The sequence below is a fragment of the Anabrus simplex genome, chromosome 1 (genome assembly GCF_040414725.1).
Source record: "Anabrus simplex isolate iqAnaSimp1 chromosome 1, ASM4041472v1, whole genome shotgun sequence".
Taxonomy (NCBI): Eukaryota; Metazoa; Arthropoda; class Insecta; order Orthoptera; family Tettigoniidae; genus Anabrus; species Anabrus simplex.
In genome coordinates this window covers 1,581,014,487-1,581,036,568 of record NC_090265.1, presented here as the reverse complement: position 1 = coordinate 1,581,036,568, position 22,082 = coordinate 1,581,014,487, and the positions used below count along the sequence as shown (strand labels likewise).

The 22,082-nt window shown below is 39.8% G+C and overlaps 1 protein-coding gene across 7 annotated transcripts in view; it reads left to right on the top strand.

Moving 5' to 3' along the window:
* Positions 1 to 21,401, top strand: part of LOC136880984 (uncharacterized) — a 316,000-nt gene extending 294,599 nt beyond the window's left edge. For all 7 annotated transcript variants that reach the window (XM_067153613.2, XM_067153594.2, XM_067153558.2 and 4 more), the window contains 3 exons: positions 11,344 to 11,486; positions 14,185 to 14,313; positions 19,479 to 21,401. In XM_067153613.2, the coding sequence (XP_067009714.2) occupies positions 11,393 to 11,486; positions 14,185 to 14,313; positions 19,479 to 21,115 (1,860 nt within the window). In that variant the 5' untranslated portion in view covers positions 11,344 to 11,392 and the 3' untranslated portion in view covers positions 21,116 to 21,401. The remainder of the gene's footprint in view (positions 1 to 11,343; positions 11,487 to 14,184; positions 14,314 to 19,478) is intronic.
* Positions 21,402 to 22,082: the final 681 nt, after the last annotated feature.

Here is a 22,082-nt window from a genome sequence, read left to right as displayed (position 1 = left end):
TCGCTGATACAGGAAGTGCACAGTAGCGAGAAGTTTTAGCTTAAAACACCTTATAAATATACATTCCAGTGTTATCATTTAAAATGAGTAATATAAAGTGGTCAGGTCCATTTCTGGAGGTTTTACGGAAGTATGAGGCTCTGTGGGACGTTTCGACCTGTGATTACATGAAAGGAGATCGTAGAGACAGTGTTAATCTAAAATGATCAGTGAATTAAACGAGTTGGGATTTACGGTTACACTAGATGAGGTCAAGAAGAAGATAAAAAACCTAAAAGACGCTTACAGAGCAGACATTAGACTGTCACCACTTACCAATCATCGTGGTGTTATTTCCGGTTTTGTCCTGCATGAGATCGCCATACGCAATTTCGTATTTTGCTTTACAAGAAGTGGTGTAATCATTTCAAGCAAGGCATCGAATTTCCAAGGGCTCATTCTTAGAACATTGCGGTACGCTTTCGGATCTTCTGCAGAAAGCTCTTGGATTAGTCTGTTGGAGGTTCCAAGCTGATCCCTCCTTTCCATCCAGTCTCTCACCCATTTACGTTTTCTTGATTTTTTTCGTCTGCGCTATCAATAATTCGCGACCGACCTCATGCTCTGTAAGTCTCAACAAACGTCTTATAACATTACACCGCAATCCAACTGACGACATTATTATAAAACACCACGAATACACAAAACTCAGGAAACTAGTCTACTGAAGCGCAGAAACACAATGTTATCGCTGCTTGTACCTCTATATACTACCTCGTTTGAGTCTTTGTAATGTGACAAATTCTCGTAGCGATTTTCCTATCAGCGAGAACTCGCAGCTAGAACTAGCAACGAGAATATCGCCAAGTTTGACCTATGCTACTATGGAAGCAAAGCGCGGGAGTCGGGAATGAGTCCCCCTGGAGGTATACCGCCAGACTGGAGTGGTTTCGAATAAACCAGAACCCTCACTTTCATGTGAGAGTGGAGTGAATAAAGTCAACAATAATAATTCGTATCTAGGCAATGTTAAATCTGCACTCACAATAAATTCTAAGGGCTATTTATATCACCCTCCAAATCGGAGTCTTACAAGTTGAAATGTATATTTAGCTGTATTTTTCTGTGCATTTTTGGGAACTTCAAAGCTTGTAGGACATGGAGAGAGAGAAAACACCTAAATAATTTCCGCGTGTTTGGAGGACGGACGCATACGAGCTCTGCTGGTACTTCCCGTATGCGATACAAATTTAGAATTGTGTATTAGCCTACACCTACTTCAATGGCCTGCGCGTCACAGAACAACCAACATAATTCAACATGAGCCGTCACTGATACTTATGTTGCAGGCTAATTCATTTTAAAGAAAAATAAACTTGAGTTCTTAACCTACAAACACTGGAATGTATTGAAACAAACTAATGATTACCTTTACAAAACTTGCTGTAGGGCCTACTCGCAGGCGCGTGAGGATGGTATCACCTTTCACCTTACATTTTAAAGAGTGCCAATATCGGAGTGCTCGCAGGCACTTGAATGGTGGTCCTGCCTTCAAAACCCACGAGATATTCCTTTTCAAACGAAACTCCGTCTGGCTTAAAAACTGATAACAAAGGGAATTCAGAATTTGAGAATCTACGGTTAAGCGTAGTAATTTAGAAAACCTTAGTAAGCGAAAAGACATGACTGTGAAAATACATCAACGTAAGTGATAGAGCCTACGTGCCGTGGCTTTACGTCGCACCGACACAGAAAGGTCTTACGGAGATGATTGGATAGGAAAGGACTAATAAATAACAATGTTATCAGCCTTACGTCCCACTGACTACTTTTACGGTTTTCGGAGACGCCGAGGTGCTGGAATTTTGTCCCGCAGGATTTCTTTTACGTGGCAGTAAATCTACCGACTCGAGACAGACGTATTTGAGAACCTTCAAATACCACCGGACTGAACAAGGATCGAACCTGCCAAGCTGGGGATCAGAAAGCCAGTGTCTCAACCGTCTGAACCGCTAAGCCCGGCAGTAAAGGACTTAAAGAATGGGAAGGAAGCGGCCGTGGCCTTAAGGTACAGCCCCAGCATTTGCTTGGTGTGAAAATGGGTAAACCATGGAAAACCATCTTCAGGGCTGCCAACAGTGGGATTCAAACCCACTATCTCCTGGATGCAAGCTCACAGCCGCGCGCCCCTAACTGCACGGCCAACTCGCCCGGTCCCTAGTGGTTTAACCTTGCACTGACACCAAAGGTTTTCGGTGATGGAAGGATGGAAAAAGGCTAGGAATTTTTTTTTAATTTCGTGTAACTATTTATAGGAGAGTGCAGCCCTTGTACGGCAGACCCTCCAATGAGGGTGGGCGGCATCTGCACTGTGTAGGTAACTGCGTGTTATTGTGACGGAGGATAGTTTTATGTGTGGTGTGCGAGTTGCAGGGATGTTGAGGACAGCACAAACACCCAGCCCCCGGTCCATTGGAATTAACCAGTGAAGGTTAAAATCCCTGACCCGACTGGGAATCGAATCCGGGACCCTCTGAACCGAAGGCCAGTACGCTGACCATTCAGCCAACGAGTCGGACAAAGGCTAGGATTGAGAAAGTAGCAGTGGTTGATTTAATTAAGGAACAGCCCCAGTACTTGCTTGGTGTGAAAATGGGAAACCATGGAAAACCATCTTCGAGGCTGCTGATGGTGGGATTTGAACCCACCATCTCCCAAATGCAAGCTCCCAGCTATGCAACCCTAACACGAAAGTAGCAAGCCCGACGGACACACGTCTACCCTGAATGACAACCACAGTGTAAATCATCTACGCTATCATCGCCCCCAAGCTGGCCACCCTGTTTACTTGTAATCATTACTGTTTTCAAAATGTAAATCTTTTCCGTAATTGACTTCTGGAAATAAAATAGTAATCATTACTTTCTAATATTTGTTACATTCCAGTAATTGATATACCTTGCATGAAAACAGAAACAGAAGTTGATTTACAGCACTTTCTCGGTACTACTACAGCAAAACCAATAGCTTCACTAGTGCTGGATAGACTTACCCTACAAAAAACCATCACTGCTGAAGATATTCTTAAAATGAAACTACGGTACTCTTTCATGTGCCCCTGTAGAACGTCCCTTCAGCAAATGTAAAGATGTCCTTTCCCTCAAAGAGGTTGAGGCTTAGCGATGAGAATTTTAAGAACCAGTTATTTTGTCAAGTAAAAGACAAAGACACCTCCATACAGGCCATGAAGGCCCTTGGAGGAGTGGAAGGTAAAGGCTTCCACCATTGTTAACCGCGGCACGTGATGGGGTAGAGGGGTTAGCTCTATGCCTGGCCGCCTTTGCCCCCAGGAATTAACTTGGTACTCACTTTTGGTGTAGGCTGAGAGAACCTCAGGGCCATATGCACCTCCGGAAGTGGAAATCTCATTTCTTAAATTTTACGACTTCCTGACGGGGATTCGAACCTACGTCCTTCCATGCGAACCAAGCACGCCTTTACCGCCTCGGCCAGGCAGCCCCTATTTTGTCAAGTAAATGGTAAATTATCTGAAATGCAAAACATCACAAAATAAATACCTGTATAGAAAAAATAATTTTGAAAGTTCCAAGGTAGGTATCATGTTTAGTCTTACAGAGTAATAATAAGCATTTAGTCACCCTATTGTGCATACCCGATAGATCGTTAAGCCTGTACAGATGGTGCAGTGAGCGAGTCCGGTGCTCAACTGCATACACACTGCCTCTACGTGAGCATAAGGCAGTAGCGATCAGTGAGACATTGATGTTTCAAGCAGACAGTCTACGTCAACATGGGTAGATGTATAAGGATGTGACAGAGTGCTAAAAACAGGCAATCATGTTTGGCCATGCCCATGGCCGTACGGTGCATGAAGTTGCTGGATATGTGGGTATTCTGCTGCCACGAACGTACTATGCTGGCGTAGCAGGGGGAGAGGTAATATTCCTATGTGGTGCATCCCAGGTGGTGGATAGGGGATCCTAACCGGCTTGCCGGTGGACTTGAGCAAAATAAAATAGCTCTCGCGGACCAAACACACAACCCCCTTTGGGTGGGGGACGCAGACGAAGAATACACCCACGGTATCCCCTGCCTACCATAAGAGGTGAGCAAGGGATGATCGAATTAGAACCATGAGACTACTTGTAATTAGTACCATCACGCAGGGAACACCGTGGGTCACTTTTACTTGCATGTAATACCACTATGTTAGATACACAATAGGTTTGTGATTAGTAGCGACAGTGTGTGCTTCCAGCTGGGTTTTACAGTACCTGTGATTTGTACCACTATATGAGCGACATCATAAGTAAGCAACACCATGGTTCTGCCTTGACTATGATTAGTACACACTGTGTGAGAAACACCATGGGATAGTACGTTGGTCGTGCGGTTAGGAGCGCGCAGCTGTGATCTCGCATCCGGAAGATAGTGGGTTTGAACCCCACTGTCGGCAGCCCTGAAGATGGTTTTCAGTGGTTTCCCATTTTCACACCAGGAAAATGCTGGGGCTGTACCTTAATTAAGGCCAAGGCCTCTTCCTTCCAATTCCTAGGCCTTTCCTGTCGCATCATCGCCATAAGATCTATCTGTGTCGGTGCAACGTAAAGCAACTAGCAAACAAAATGGTTAGTACACTTATGTGAGGAACACCATAGGTTTGCGTTGCCTGTAAATGGCACCGCAATGAGAGAAATATCATAGGTCTGTGTTAAATGTTTGCATTAAATTACCTGTGAGTAGTAATATAATGTGTGGAATACCTCGAGTCTACCCTACTTTTGATTAGTACCGCCTTACAAATACCATGGTTCTACTTTCCTAGCAATAAGTACCATTGTGAGGTTCCAATGACCTGGATTTTTTGACCCCTTTAGACTACAAGCGTCATCAATTCAGTATTGTGCTTTAGAAGCAGTCCCTTGGTCAGTAATACTATTGTTTAATGCTAGCTTCTGGAAATGTTGGGCATTGCAGGTTGGATCCACTGATTGTTGTAAATTCATGTTCATCCATTCAATCTTTGTCCTCATGTTTTGAATTCTGATCAGTGGAGGATTTTGGACTTTTAAATTATCATTACATTTTGTCTCATTTCGTACCATTAGGGGCTGATGACCTAGATGTTAAACAACAAGTATCATCATCGGTATTTTGCTGCGGACTGTTCAACGTGTCTGCAAGTGGTGGTGTACTAGACGTGGCCACGAAACACGTCAGAATTGTGGTCGGAAGAAAATCTTGACCGAGAGGGACCGGAGACGTGTTTCACAGCTTGTGACTCAAAATCACTTCCAAACCCGACAGGAATTGCTGCAGTCAGTGAATGAAGGTCTATCCCAATCTGTTAGCAAGAGAACATTGCAACAGGAACTGCATGCAATGAATATTTGGAGTTGCATCCGGGAGATTGTAGGTTCGAATCCCACTATCGGCAGCCCTGAAGATGGTTTTCCGTGGTTTCCCATTTTCACATCAGGCAAATGCTGGGGGTGTACCTTAATTAAGGCCACGGCCGCTTCCTTCCAACTCCTAGGCCATTTCTATCCCATCGTCGCCATAAGACCTATCTGTGTCGGTGCAACGTAAAACCCCTAGCAAAAAAAATATATATATTTGGAGTCAGAGGTCATTGCTCATACAGGCATATAAAGTTGCACGATTTCAATGGGGTAGAAAACATCGAACGTGGACAGTAGCTGACCAGTGGAACGTAATGTGGTCTGACAAATCACAGTTTTGCCTGTATCCAATGACTCGCGTCGTCGAGTGCACTAAAGGCCAAATGAAGCATTTTATCCTGAATTGTGTGCAAGGTCACGTTCAATTCAGAGGTGGGTCTGTGATGTTTCGGGGATGTTTTTCATATCATGGATTGCGCCCGCTCACTGAGGTGACAACTAACGTGAACCAGCATGTTTATTTAAACATTCTGGATGATCAAGTGTTGCCTTTCAGTCAACATCTGCATAATCTTGACTTGCTATTGAAACCCTGATTTTTCAAGATGACAACAACAATCTGTTGGAACAGTGGGTAAAATGTCGACAGCAGCAACCCTGCAACTTGGTGGAATTTTGCAATCCAATCCTCAAAGAGTGGCTTAACCTGGATGGAAAGTACCTGTAAAACTTTGTGGACTCGGTTACTAACCAAATCCAGGCGGTTATCAAGTCCAGAGGAGGTGCTACATGGTATTAAATGATGCTTGTAATGATTTCTCCAGTGGGTGATTAATTTTTTGTCTGGTGAGCTTAGCCACTTAATGCCTCTATGCTTTAAAAAAAATCACAAAATTAAGTAATATCTCTCAACATAGAAGACTCTGGTATCATTCCAGAAGCATGCAAAAAATTCTACCATTTCCTTTAGATTGGCATTCTGTAAAGTATTTGTAATTTTATTGTTTACTGGTTGAAAAAACTTGTAATTGTGTAAAATACTCCTCAAGTAACTGTGTTTCAGCCCACTTGCTTTTTTTTCTTGTACCTTTCCCAACACTGACTGAATACTATATCCAACCCTGGACTTAAGCATTTTTAATAATAATGTTATTTGCTTTATGTTCCACTAACTACTTTTATGGTTTTTGGAGACACCAAGGTGCCGAAATTTAATCCCTCAGGAGTTCTTTTATGTGCCAGTAAATCTACAAGCATGAGGCTGACGTATTTGAATACCTTCAAATATCACCGGCCCAAGCCAGGATCGAACCAGCCAAAAGTTGGGGTCAGAAGACCAGCGCCTCACCATCTAAGCCACTCAGCCTGGCCTTAAGCATTCTAATCTGTGCCTCCACTTAATTCAAGAAAGTATTTATCAAACAACCCGAGCCAGAGTTTATCTGTGGTAGGTTAGTCAGTTCACCTCTGTTTAAGAAAAGAAGGAAGAACAGTTGCCTATGATCAACTGCCCAAGGACTGACAATACCCAATGTTGTTTAACTTCAGAGATCTTGCGTTACCTGTTGTCTCACCCTAGCTATGTTTTTAGACCAGCAGATTTATAAATCTTGCAGTAAGTGTCATAGTGTGTGTCATGAGAATTACCTGTTTTTTCACTGGATGGTGGTGAATCTGCATGGAGATAGCGATTTGTGTGGGTACGCTTATGATAGATGGTGTACCCGTCCAGTTTAATTTCTATTAGAACATCCAAGAAAGGAAGAAATCTGTCAGATTCCATCTCCATAGTAAATTTAATTGAAGGATGCTGCTGATTTAGGTGATTGATAAATAGGTGAGGTTTCTCAGGACCTTGTGTCCAGAATATTTGTCTGAGGGGAACGTCTTCTGTATGGACATTCAGTAGTTCTTATAATCTTGCCCCGGAGTCAGATGTTTAGACTCCTCTTTTGAAATTGAAGAATACTTTAAGAGCTTCACAGTTGGACGTATGAGTGATAGGCTCATGTGAGCTCAGTCTGTAAATAGGCTCTGACAACACAGCTGAGATCTTGTAACAACAACTTGTCAGTGTCCTTTACTACTGCCACAATTCTTTTATCAGCTCAGAGAATGGTCAGTTCAGAATCGTCTTTGAGTTCCTTCAGAGTTTTCCTCTCACCTCATGTTAAATTTTGGGTGTGAGTACCTTTGCAGACCTTATCAGTCTCGCACATTCCTGTCATACCTTCTCAGCCTCATCCGTAGGTAGTGTAGTTTGTGGATGGCTGCTTCAATCGCAGTAATTAACTCCACAGTTGGCATTTTAGAGGAAGTGACAGTGAAATTAAGTCCCCTAGCTAGAACTGCTGTTTGGTTCTCATCCAAGGATTTCTTGCAAAGATTGACAATCATTTTATTAGCATCACATTTCATGCGAGAGACTGTGATGGCTGCCAAGATTATATGGACTATTGAAAATCTGTAAAGAAGCCTTTCCCCTCTCAGACCAATAGTTAGGGTGATAGGTTCTCCTAAGTATAAAAACCAAACCAAACCCCATGGCACTACAGCCCTTAAAGGGCCTTGGCCTACCAAGCGACCGCTGCTCAGCCCAAAGGGCTGCAGATTACGAGGTGTCGTATGATCAGCACAACGAATCCTCTCGGCCGTTATTCTTGGCTTTCTAGACCGGGGCTGCTATCTCACCATCAGATAGCTCCTCAATTCTAATCACGCAGGCTGAGTGGACCTCGAACCAGCCCTCAGGTCCAGGTAAAAATCCCTGACCTGGCCAGGAATCGAACCTGGGGCCTAAGGGCAAGAGGCAGGCATGCTACCCCTACACCACGGGGCCGGCTCTCCTAAGTATGCTCTGGCTAAATATCTAAGCAAATTGTTTCAGCTATATATTGTACGTACTGAATTTTACGTTATGGACTCTGCATTTCATTAATAATTTGTCAACCACAACGTAGTGCACTTCTGGCGAGTTCTGATGTGGAGTCCTTGTTCAGTAAAGAGCCAATTGACTTGGTCATGTCATGCAGTGGTGAAATAGCTTAGTAATGCCCTCAGGGAACAGATGCTCAATGAGAGAAGCATCCTTCAAATAAATTTACTATGGAGATGGAGTCAGATAGATTCCTTCCTTTCTTGGATGTTTTAGTAGGTACAAAAGAAACCTACACAAATTGCTATCTCCATGCAGATTCTCACCACAATCCACCACAAAAACAGGGAATTCTCACAACACTCACCACAAGGGCAAAACAAATTTGTGAGCCATCCAGGAGGAGATGGACACACTTAAATTCACATTCAAGGGTAATGGTTACAATGATATACTGATACATAGAGCCCTACATGCCAAAGGGAAGACCAAGCAAACCCTACAGGATGAAGAAGTGATACGAACTGCCTACCTTCCTTTCATCCACAATACCACAGATCGAATCGCCAAGGTCCTCTGCAAACACAGTATAAAAATCATGATTGGCACCGTCACAAAAATTGTTCAGTTTAAGCAAAAGCATGGGCAAATTGTCCCCACTATTACACCCTGGGTACTCGTACCAACAACACTAATGAAATATCCATCCCAACCAGCCAGAAAAGTCAGCAATAGCTGAGTATGCCATATTAACGGGTCATGATACCGTGTTCAAAGATGTTACAGCTCTTATCCACACTAAACACTACAGGTCTAGGATTATACAGGAAGCTATGGAAATATGTAAAAATCCCAACAATTTCAACAGGGACACTGGCTATCAATTAAGTAATATGTGGTTGTCAGCCATTAAGGAGTTACATAGGTAGTTCCCTTCGCTCTCCTTTCACTATTTTTTTTTTTTTTTTTTTTTTTTTTCTTCTTTCAGTGTTTTACAAATCTGTACTCTCCTCATAACCAAATTGTTCACTCTGCACACAATGAGCTATCTAGTGACGAATGAGAGTACTACTTACTATAGACCAACGGTAAAGCATTCTTAAATTCAAACCTTCATTATTAGAGAAGTCTTGCTCATGAACAGGAAGCAGAGTGAAGTTCTCTGTGAATTGTAAAGATTTTTGCGATGTTTCCTGACATGACAAAAGCCCAAAAGCTTATTAATGTTTACAATTACAGGCTGTAAAAGCATCTGTTTAAATATGTAGAATGGTATCAGTAAAAATGTGGTGTTACTCCTCACTCTAAATTCTCAATGTTTGTGTGAACAGTTGCATCATCAGTTGAGTAATAAATCCTATTGTTCTTATTGCCTTATATATATATATTTTTTTTATTTTATTTTTTTCCTTTTTAAATAACACTCACTAATTTAACTGTCCGGTTCTATGGCTAAATGGCTAGCATGCTGGCCTTTGGTCACAGGGGTCCTGGGTTTGATTCCCAGCAGAGTTCGGAAATTTAACCATCATTGGTTAATTTTTCTGGCAGGGGGCTGGGTGTTTGTGTTGTCTTCAACATAATTTCATCCTCATATGACGTGCAGGTCACCTACGGGAGTCAAATCGAAAGACCTTCACTTGGCGCGTCAAACATGTCCTAGGACACTCCTAGAAATAAAAGCCATATGATATTTCATTACTTATTTAATTGAGAACATTCTCTGGAATTTTTGAGGTTCCTCAACAGGTGACTAAAAGCACTTAAGTGAATTTGAAACGTGGTAGTAATTTAGGTGATTCAGCCCAGGGGAATGTGCTGCAAAGTATGCAGGGACCCTTGTGATCATAATTACAAGGAATTAGAACATGCGATGGCTAGCTGAGCATTGCTTGTAAGACTCCAATGAGAAAAGAGGAGCTCTTACTTATGCAGCACAAATTAAAATATTTTTGTGGTCAGTGAATCTGGTTTTCATGTTTGTGTAGCTGAAGAAATTGGTTTCACTGGAAGTACCTTATTAGGAACCTCCTGGGATGTTGCAACTGTTGTTGAGAAAAGAAAAGAAAAGTAGATCAAATTTCTAGCAACCACTGAAAGCTTGGAAAGTTCAAAAGCAAAATGGAGAAAATGGTTCTCATTTCCATATGCAAGGAAAAAAAGTCACATGTACAGTAGGTGGAAATGTATTTATAAACACAAAAGGCATTAAAGCAAAATAGTCCTTTGCACACAAGCAGTATCCTCCACGATAAAAGCAAAATTCAATTACATCAATATAAACTGTAAAAAGTCCTCCTATTCAATACATCGTAATACCATATATTACATCTATAAAGATGATATATCTACATTATCCAAACATGTTTTGACACATTTTAGAATCATTTTCAATGGAAATTATTAAGTTGTAAAAACATAAGTTACCATGCAATGAAATACTATTTCTAAATACTAGTAAACTATTTAATATGTTGCTTATTAAAATCATGCAGTGGTGTCCTGGTAACATACTATTCAGATATATCATCTTTATAGATATAATATATTATGATGTATTGAATAGGAGGATTTTTCACATTTTATACTGATATTAAAAAACCATCAATATGGAATGAAATTCATACTGTGCAAAAGCAAAATTGATTAGCTGTGAACACAAAGTCTAACACAGGGATTTAGAACAAAGAAGAAGAAAAGATGATAACAGTTATGATAGCAGACATCAGCGGCGGCAATAAAGACCCTGGTGATAAGACAGATGTAATTGCTTAATGCCCCTGAGCAAGTTCTGTTTGGGTGAGAAAGTTTTTATTTTCTACTCTGTCACTTGCCAGCAGTTATATTGATACATCCCATATTCAAAATGTTTAAGAGGGGAAATTCACATAACTTTTTCAATTTCTGGGGACTCATTCTGACCTGGCTACAATCCAGCTATGGATGGTGAAATTTTCTACTGTATTCTGTGTTTTGAAATTTAGACATAAAATAATAATTTTTAAGTTGTGAACACATTCTGGAGTCAAACATAGTAGTAATAACTTTTCCTGGTTTTCTTTTCAGATAGTACTACCATGATGTGAGTGGATATCCAAGTGCCTTACAAACAAAAATGTCAATCCGTACATTTAGGTGGATGTACAAGAACTCCTGCCTCTTCTTCCTTACACTGCTCTTCTGCGCAGTAGCTCTAGGAGGATATATAGGTATGTTTTTACCATTCTGTCACTTGCAAATCCATTTTTAAAACTTTAATAATATCAAGGTTTTAAATCCTTTTGTCAATTTCCTTGATGTAAGAGCAGGAAAATCACATAGATAGATGTACTGGCCTAGAATGAGTTCATAATGAATTGTCTTTGTAATTTAGTTTGTCTGATATGTATAAAGCAGTAGAATATTCATAATGAACATTGTGAGAGAAGGCTTTACAGGAAAATAATGTTCAGGACTGTTTAAAAAATGATATAAATATTTCAGCTGTTCTATTTCCAAAGGCAGTTTGAATAAGTACAGAATGATATTTTTAATAAACATCTTACATTTTTAGACACTTACTCAACAACTAACGCTGTTTACAATCATGTTTACAAATTAGTTAATATAAGAGGTAGCAAAGTAATCTCTGAACAGGTCATAAAGGCTCTTAGATTAGTGGTAGACAAGACTTCCACTATCCATAACCTCAGCACTAAGTGGGATAGACTGATTAGTTCAGTGCCTGACCACATTTGCCCCCAGTAGTTAATGTGGTACTCATTTTTCATGTAGGCTGAGTGAAATTCAGGACCATGTGCCTCCCCAGAAGTGAAAATCTTTCTTCCACCTTTTTTGACTTTATGATGATGAATCAGACCCACGTTCCCATTTGCCTGTCACTCATAGCAGAGATACAGTAAGTGACAATGTACTCAGTGCATAATAACAGCAGGTATGTGTATAAGAGGGTCTGTATTCTTCTTGGTATTACACACTGAGTTCATTGCCAACTTCTGTACATTTTCTTTACATGGCTGTCTATGATCAGTAAACTTACTGGTAAAATGCTCCCTTGTTTTGAGATGGAGCCAGTTCCCATATAGTACATACAGTTCCATTATCATAGGCAAGAAAGCTTGTAATTGTATCCTTCACAAGTGTTCATATTCCCATCGTAGCCATGGGACCTCCAGTTTTTCATGAAATCCAAACCACCAAGTCCTGACGTTTCAAAAGTCGTGTGCTCATTGGCCAGGATTTGAACTATAACTACCTTGTTGAGAAGCCAGTGACTATGTCACTCCACTCCTGCTGCAATTCATTCTTGAATTCAACAAATTATAATTTCAGCTTCAGAAACTACTACACACTCTAATAGTACACAGTATTACCGCACAACTGATCACAGATTTGATGGCTGAGCCAGGTGTCTGAGTACAAATGTCAATCCAGGTTTCACAAATGAACCAGGCAGGCAGCTTTATCATGCACTAAACCAAGCTCCATGGTACTAAAGCCCCGATGAACCTTGGCCTACCAATTGATGACTGCTCATACTGAAGGCCTGCACTTTATGAAGTGATGTATGGTCAGCACAATGAACCTGGAAAATTATTTTTGACTTTCCAAAGTCGGGCCACTATCTCATTGTCAGACAGTTCCTAAATTGATTCCAGGTAGGCTGAATGGACTCAAACTAGCCCTGAAATCCAAGTAAAATTCTCTGGCCTGGCTGAAAATCATATCCAAGGCCTCAGAGTAAAAGGCAGATCACATGAGACTGGCTATTTTATGCACCACTTTATACATAATATTTGAGAGGAATTCCATGATCTTAGCAATAATACCTTATGGAATTTACCCTTGAAGATCTGGAAAAGATTTTCAGGGAAAGAGCATAACTACAACAGCTTCTGCTTCTTCATCTTTATAACAATTTCATCAATAATTTCAATAGCTCCATGAATTCATCATCCACCAGTACATATATACTTTCCACTTCTGATCAGAGGCCATGGGAAACCCCAAGCAAGTGCTATATGGCTTGTGTCAAGCTTGGTGTGATAAGTTTTGACAGCTGGCGCAGTAGTTCGCTAATAACTATTGGTCTTTTAAGGTGTGTTGTGAGGTTATTTTCACAATGGTTAAGTACACTACCGTGCAGAGAATATTTTTGGTTGAGTGTTATTTGCACAAGAAGAGGAAACCAGGTGAAAGGTGCCTTTGAAAATTACATAGACAGCTTTGCGTTTCTACAGTACTCTCAAACCGTTACGTGCGACAACTCATCCATGAGTGGCATAGTACTGGTTTCATAACTATTCTTTTTTTAAAGCAGCGAAGGAGAACAGCTCTCACACAGGAGAGGTTAGAAGATATGCAGGCAAGACTGCAAGTCACTCCATTTAAGTCACTTCAGAGAGTAGCTTAGGAAACTGGTATTTCACATTTATCAGCATGTAATGTAAGAAAATTATTACACTTATGATCGTACTGGACTCATTCAGTGGTCAGTTCAGTTTTGTTTACTCACTCACTCACTCACTCACTCTTTTATATTTTTATTTTATTTGTCCTGAGAATGTAGATAGCTGGTGAGTTCAGTTTTGTATAGTTTCTATAGGCATAATCATGCCGCTTCTTTGGGACGATTACGTCCGTTCACCGTTACAGACACTGTGGTTTCTGTCACCACTTCTCTCCACTCCTCTGCCTTGGTACTCCACCACAAAGTCTTAAATTATACTCCCTGTAGTACTATATGTATTGCACAATGAGTATATTTCCTACTCTTTTGGTTTTTGTCAGTTCTTGTAGATACCTGTTCAATAACGAGCAACATCATGCACTAACGGTCACATCATTAACTCTATTAACAGCTCATTTTTATTCTCTTAATTGGTATGTTGTTTCTCACATCTTCAGGTCTGGAATGGTTGCTGGTTGATCCACTGCGTATGACCAGTCGTAGTATCGATGCCTCAGTGGAAGAAAATGTTGACTTCCGAAGGGACATTGCATCTCAGCTGGCAGACTTGGGCAGGGAACTTAAAAGTAAGTACACAAAACATCAAACTGTACATAACACACTATGTGAATACACTTTACTTTACATGGAGTGATACACACTGACATGCTAAAGATTATCAGATAGCAGTATTTAAAGATAATAGTCGGTGGCACCAGCATAACAGGGATGATAGTGGGGGCCAGATGGGTGGAATATTTCCATTGTCAAAGTTGTGTGGATATTTAACATTCCTTGGTTGACAATGTTAGATGTGTACAGGAATGGAAGGCATTACCACCCACTGTGAACAGCTCAGTGGCCAACCATTGATACTTAACAATCGCGATTAGCGGTGCCTGGCTAGAATTGTCTGTGTTAAGAGACAAGCCACTCTGACTCAAATTGCATCCATATTCAATGCAGGAGGTAGAAGACACTTATCCAGCAGCTCAGTGCAGCGTTCTTTCACGTCAGTGGGATATTGGAACAGATCTAGTAGGGTACCCTTGTTAACACCACGACCCTGAGTACAGCTTCACCTGCATGTGTGACATTGCTAATTGAACCCCAGAGGACTGGCAACATGTAGCTTGGTCTGATGAGTTGCTGTTCCAGTTGTTTGTTGCTGATAGTAGGGTTCGGATATGGCACAGGCCCAATGAAGCCATGGATCCCAGTTGTGAACAAGACATCATATACAGGCTGATGGTAGCACCATAGTGGTATGGGGTGTGTTCACGTGGCATGGACTGGATCTGCTAATCCACTGAACATGTCGCTGGACAGTGACTGCTATGTTAAACTCCTTGGTGATCACTTGCAGCCCTTCATGAACTTCATGTACCCCTACAATGACAAGATATTCCAGCAGGATAATGCACCGTGTCATTGGACCTAAGTTGTCCAGAATTGGATGGAAGTGTATGTATAGGTACTTTAAGGCAGAAACAGGTGCAAAGAAGGACATTCCAGGAATCATTAATGAACAAGGGGAGTGTGTATGCGAGGATCTTCAAAAGGCAGAAGTATTCAGTCAGCAATATGTAAAGATTGTTGGTTACAAGGATAATGTCCAGATAGGGGATGTGAGTAACACTAAAGAAGTATTAAAATTTACCTATGATAACAATGACATTTACAGTAAGATACAAAAGTTGAAAACTAGAAACGCAGCTGGAATTGATAAGATTTCTGGGGATATACTAAAGGCAATGGGTTGGGATATAGTACCATATCTGAAATACTTATTTAATTATTGTTTGGTTGAAGGAGCTATACCAATGAATGGAGAGTTGCTATAGTAGCCCCTGTGTATAAAGGAAAGGGTGATAGACATAAAGCTGAAAATTACAGGCCAGTCAGTTTGACATGCATTGTATGTAATCTTTGGGAAAGCATTCTTTCTGATTATATTAGACATGTTTGCAAAATTAATAACTGCTTTAACAGAAGGCAGTTTGGGTTTAGGAAAGGTTATTCGATTAAAGCTCAGCTTGTAGAATTTGAGAAAGATATAGCAGATATCCTGCATTCAGGAGGCCAAGTGGACTGTGTTGCGATTGACCTATCTAAGGCATTTGATAGGGTAGATCATGGAAGACTACTGGTAAAAATGAGTGCAATTGGACTAGAAAAAAAGAGTGACTGAATGGGTGGCTATATTTCTAGAAAATAGAACTCAGAGAATTAGAGTAGACGAAGCTTTATCTGACCCTGTAATAATTAAGAGGGGAATTCCTCAAGGCAGTATTATTGGACCTTTATGTTTTCTTATATATATATCAATGATATGTGTAAAGAAGTGGAATCAGAGATAAGCCTGTTTGCAGATGATGTTATTCTGTACAGAGTAATAAATAAGTTACAAGATTGTGAGCGGCTGCAGGGTGACCTCTATAGTGTTGTGAGATGGACGGTGGACAATGGTATGATGATAAACGGGGTTAAAAGTCAGGTTGTGAGTTTCACAAATAGGAAAAGTCCTCTCAGTTTTAATTACTGCGTTGATGGGGTGAAAGTTCCTTTTGGGGATCATTGTAAGTACCTAGGTGTTAATATAAGAAAAGACCTTCATTGGGGTAATCACATAAATATGATTGTTAATAAAGGGTACAGATCTCTGCACATGGTTATGAGGGTATTTAGGGGTTGTAGTAAGGATGTAAAGGAGAGAGCATATAAGTCTCTGGTAAGACCCCAGCTAGAGTATGGTTCCAGTGTATGGGACCCTCACCAGGATTACTTGATTCAAGAACTGGAAAAAATCCAAAGAAAAGCAGCTCGATTTGTTCTGGGTTATTTCCGACAAAAGAGTAGCGTTACAAAAATGTTGCAAATTTTGGGCTGGGAAAATTTGGGAGAAAGGAGACGAGCTGCTCGATTAAATGGTATGTGATGTACATGTTGATTCCCATAGGGAACCTACAATATTTGTCCTGAATGAGTAAATTTATAATACCAATATAATGGTCCGTTATTGGACATTATAAATTTTCCAGCTAACTCATTCTTGGTTGCCTGCGTTTCGCCCTCGTGTGCTAAGTTAGGCTCGTCAGTTGGGACTTAGCACACCACCCAAGACGCAAGGCTAGTGCATACCGTGGAGGCCACTGCATAGGCTATTTGAAGCCACTACCAGTGCCAATGATGGCCAGGCAGCCATCTATTTTTGGAAATGAGACATAGCTCTCATAGTGCATTGGCACTGCTGGTGGCTTCAAATAGCCTATGCAGTGGCCTCCACGGTATGCACTAGCCTTGCGTCTTGGGTGGTGTGCTAAGTCCCAACTGACAAGCCTAACTTAGCACACGAGGGCGAAACGCAGGCAACCAAGAATGAGTTAGCTGGAAAATTTATAATGTCCAATAACGGACCATTATATTGGTATTATAAATGGTATGTTCCGAGCTGTCAGAGGAGAGATGGCGTGGGAGGACATCAGTGGACGAATAAGTGTGAGTGGTGTCTTTAAAAGTAAGGAAAGATCACAATATGAAGATAAAGTTGGAATTCAAGAGGACAAATTGGGGCAAATATTCATTTATAGGAAGGGGAGTTAGGGATTGGAATAGCTTATCAAGGGAAATGTTCAATAATTTTCCAATTTCTTAGCGCTCATTTAAGAAAAGGCTAGGGGAACTACAGATAGGGTATCTGCCACGTGGGCGACTGCCCTAAATGCAGATCAGTAGTGATTGATTGATTGATTTATTTATTTATTTATTTATTTATTTATTTATTTATTTATTTATTTATTTATTTATTTATTTATTTATTTTTGAGGATTAATAGCAGAGATACGAGTGATTTTTACATTTGTTTTCAAAGCATACTTCCAAATATCTCTGGAAATATCAGTTCTAGCTAAAAATGAATACACAAACAAAATTATAGAGAATCCAATTTTCAATCTTACAGATCTGGTACATTTTAATTAATGTGTGATATTTGAAGCCATTCCTTCTCACTTTTGACTCAGTTAATTTATAACTGTTAGGTTCCTCAGTCTGTCATCCTATTTTTAATTAAGTTGTTTCTTTTACAAATATAATGCTGTTATCATATATTCTGTTTTTCACTATAACAAACAAAACAAAACAAAATCACATTTTATTGCAAAAGCTATAATAATGAACACATTCACAACTTCAGATTTTTATTGACAGGTCCATCAGTTGCTAGCAACACTGATGTGGAAATATTGTTCAATGATCGAGACAAACTAGCTGGTGGTGATGGGTGTTGTGATTGTTTTTATGAGCTGAGAAAACGTGTGGTCATTAGGCCTTATTGATCAGGAAGAGAGGGAAGATGACTACTGAAATGAGAAGAAACACACGAAGGAATGAACACTTGAAGAACAAGGGGAGCACGTATTGTAAAATGGGGGGTTGGAAGCTTAGGCCTCAAATGTCCTAATATTGCCAAGCAGCAAGGAAATAAAAAATGTTGGTGTCCTACAATGTCCTAAGCCTATAAAACCCTCTCAGCAGAAAAACTACACTGACTGAATTTTGTTGATAGTTAAAGTGTGCTTAGTCCACCCATCTCTAGTAGATGATATTACTGTTACATGTCAATGACATGTAGGCCTGCACACCTGCTGGTCTCTTATAAATTCATCCTTGAAGGCAAAGCTGTGAACAAGGAAATACACAGTGAAATGCATGCCATCAGAGAAAAGCTGCCAGAAAAATGGGAAACTAACAGTTGGGTCTTTCTGCATGACGACAATAGAAAAGCGATCATCATTCAAAAGCATAATTGAGGCATAAATCAATCTTGAGAAGGATGTATATATTTAAAAAGAAAAGCAACTCACCTAAACAAAGATCCAAAGATGTACAACAACAAAAGAAAGAAATTGTTCAACATGACATCTTCCATCAGTCAGGGAAGAAATAGTCCTATGAGAGGAAACTTATTTTTACTATACTTCTACCACAAACCTCTTCTGTCCTATCCCTTCAATATTATATCCTTATATTCCAGAGTAGTTATGTCTGTGAAATAATCAGATGTTAAGCCCATCTAATAGAGTCAGAATGATAGTGTGTATTTGAAGGTGTTTGCATAATTGTGAAACATTAAGCTACGAGTAGTCGTCTCTAACATCAAAAATACTTGTCTATAATTGAACATCCTATTAACAGACACAATCCATTGATATATGTCTAAAGACTTTAAAAAATTTGTCTACAATTAATATCAAGTGATTGGACATTTTTTCTCTCTTGTCCACTTATTGAGAAATTTCATCACTTTCCTAGAGTCACTGTAACTAAGTTGTTTTGCTCAGGATATATATATATATATGCATGCTATTCGGCAGTGGGACTACATAATAGCTGCCTTTGTTTCAGAGTTAAACAATTGGGAAATCTACATTCTCATTTATCTGAGTGGCTCAGACAGTTGAGGCGCTGGCTTTCTGACCCCAGCTTGGCAGGTTCAATCGTGGCTCAGTCTGGTGGTAGTTGAAGGTGCTCAAATATGCCAGCTTTGTGTCAGTAGATGATTTACTGGCACGTAAAAGGAATTCCAGAGGAACTAAATTCTGACACCTCGGCATCTCCATAAACCATAATAGAAGTTAGTGGGATGTAAAAACCAATAACATTAATATGCTGTTGGATCTGACTTAGCTGGAAAAATGTTCAGTTACAAGAACCATTGAAAATTAATGAATTTTATTTCTTATTTTTTCAGGTTCTGTTTCACAAGCAAATCCTGATGTCCTTCTGAAATTGAATAAAATTATATCTCAGCTTGATCCTCGCTATGCTCTCAGTAGTGGTACAATTCTTGCATCTGAGCCACAGCCAATCCCAGACACCTGTGGGGAAGAGTACATCAACACAACATATGGTCAGCCATTTTTCGAGAAGGGTTTTGTTGTGAAATCGTCCTGTCAAGTGGACCAGAAGCCACCTTTGGAGAGTCTCCTAACCATATTGCTGTTGGATGGAGATGGAGATTTAACGAAACTGAAGACAATCCTAGAAGGGGTAAATAAGTACTACACTAATGTACCTGTCTCGCTTGCTACTGCTGCCCCTGTCGAAGAAGTTAAATCAATAATTTCAGAATTCAATCATATTCAGGCCTTCACTATAACTAACTTCGATGTTAACCGTCCAGGAAAAACATGGAATAGATTAATAAAGACTGTAAAAACTCCTTATGTTCTTCTAGCAAGAGATATTTTTCATTTTAATTCACTTGCTAGATTGGAAAGACAAATATTTGTTATTTCCAATACCTCTGTCATTGGAGTTGCTGGTGGTGCTTTCCGAAATGAAAGTGGCTATTGGAAAATTGGTTGTCACATGTCAGTGATTAAAAATTATTTTCTCAAATATACAGAAGGTTACCATTATTCTGCCATGGATTGCATGTTCTGTGATTATATCGAAGGTCCATTTATTGTTAGAGTAAAAACTATGCAAAATGTTAAGCTTAAGGATGAATTGTCTCGTGATGTTGTTTTTGTTGATTGGTTCCTACGTGTAAAACAAGAAGGTATTCTAGTCATGGCATGTCCTGATGTTATGTATTTTAAACAAGGACTGGTAGAAAATGAACATAAATCAAAAACTGATAGGGCAGCTCATGAATCATGGTTAGCATTCGCCAAGGAATGGGAAGTAAATCGAATTATTTCTCCATCCCAAGTTCCCTTTAGATTTACCTGTGAAGAACTACAATTGACATGTGATGCAACTCGGTGGTCGAAAGCTCTTCTTATACCTCCTTGCTGTATAGATCAAGTTGCTGGGGCATTGAAAGCTCTCGATGACTTTAGTAAAGAGAAGGGTATAGATTATGAAATTGAAGCTGGAACATTATTAGGAGCAGTAAAGCTATCAGGGTTTCTACCATGGGATAGGGATGGAGATATTACATTCCAAACCAAAGATTATGATACTTTCTATGAAAACAGTAACAGCTTTTCTGAGAAGGGGTTCAGTTTAGCTATGTTTAAGAGAGCCAGTTACTTTCATTTGAACACCCCAGACATTACCTTGGAGATGTGGGGTTCCGATCAACTGAGCACATTTCAGCTACCTTCAGAGATGTGGGAAATACCTACTCGAATAAAATTTTTAGGCATGTGGGTACGAGGTGAATGGAACCCAGGACTATTTGCAAGAAATCGGTATGGGCCGGGCTACCTGCAACATGTTCAGCACTGGCGGCTACTAGGTATGCATGATAGTTGGGTCACTTATAGACCAGGTTCATGGATTTCTTGCCCAAAGAAAGCCCATCACGGATGCCTTGACCAGTACCCAACAGATGGCAATATTGGTTATTCTTACCAGGAAACGTGCCTTGAGATATGATGCCTTGCATAACTCCAAACATTCATACATTTTAGTGTTTTTTGCAGATTTGTATATGTTGCATATTGCCTTGTGATCTCAGGATTTTGTAAGGTTGATTATTTAGATATAAGAATAGTGTTTTTATAAATATTTTTGTTGATAAGTGTCCAACATCAAGAAAAATACTAAAAGACTGCAAATGTAGAGGCCTTTCTAAAACTGTTTTTTTGTGGTAAAATCAGATCTGCTCAATATGATGTATACTTTGTGTAACATATGAATAAAGTAGTAGTTCTCAAAATTATGTAGAACCAATGTTGTGACTTTATGAATGCTATGCCATGTGTTTTGAAATCTTGTGTATCAGAGTGGTTACTTTCACTCATTTTATTTCTGATATGGAGATCATCATGGTTCCAGTGTATGGGACCCTCGCCAGGATTACTTGATTCGAGAACTGGAAATAATCCAAAGGAAAGCAGCTTGATTGGTTCTGGGTGATTGCTGACAAAAGAGTAGCATTACAAAAATGTTGCAAAGTTAGGGCTGGGAAGGCTTGGGAGAAAGGAGATGACCTGCTCGACTAAGTGGTATGTTTTATATAATAGGAATCAATCGAGGGATGTTCCACCGCTCAACACTTCATATAATAGGCCTATATAACATTTATTAAGTGAAAACCGGTTTTGATTCCCTTGGAATCATCATCAGTTCACTGTAAATACATAAATCAAAAGGATTTTAACACAATCAAGATGAAATCTGCCTTTAAACACACTTAAAATGGTTGGCGTGGGTTATATGACATAAAAACACACTAAAATTTAAAGAATGCCCTAGGATCCAGGTCACAGATAATAGTGCATTTGTACAATGTTGAGCAGAGTTTTAAGGTAATACATAAAAAATTTGAAGTTGAGGAATACTATGAACAAATAAAAGCAAACAAGAACTTCATAGTATTCCTCAACTTCTAGTTTTTATA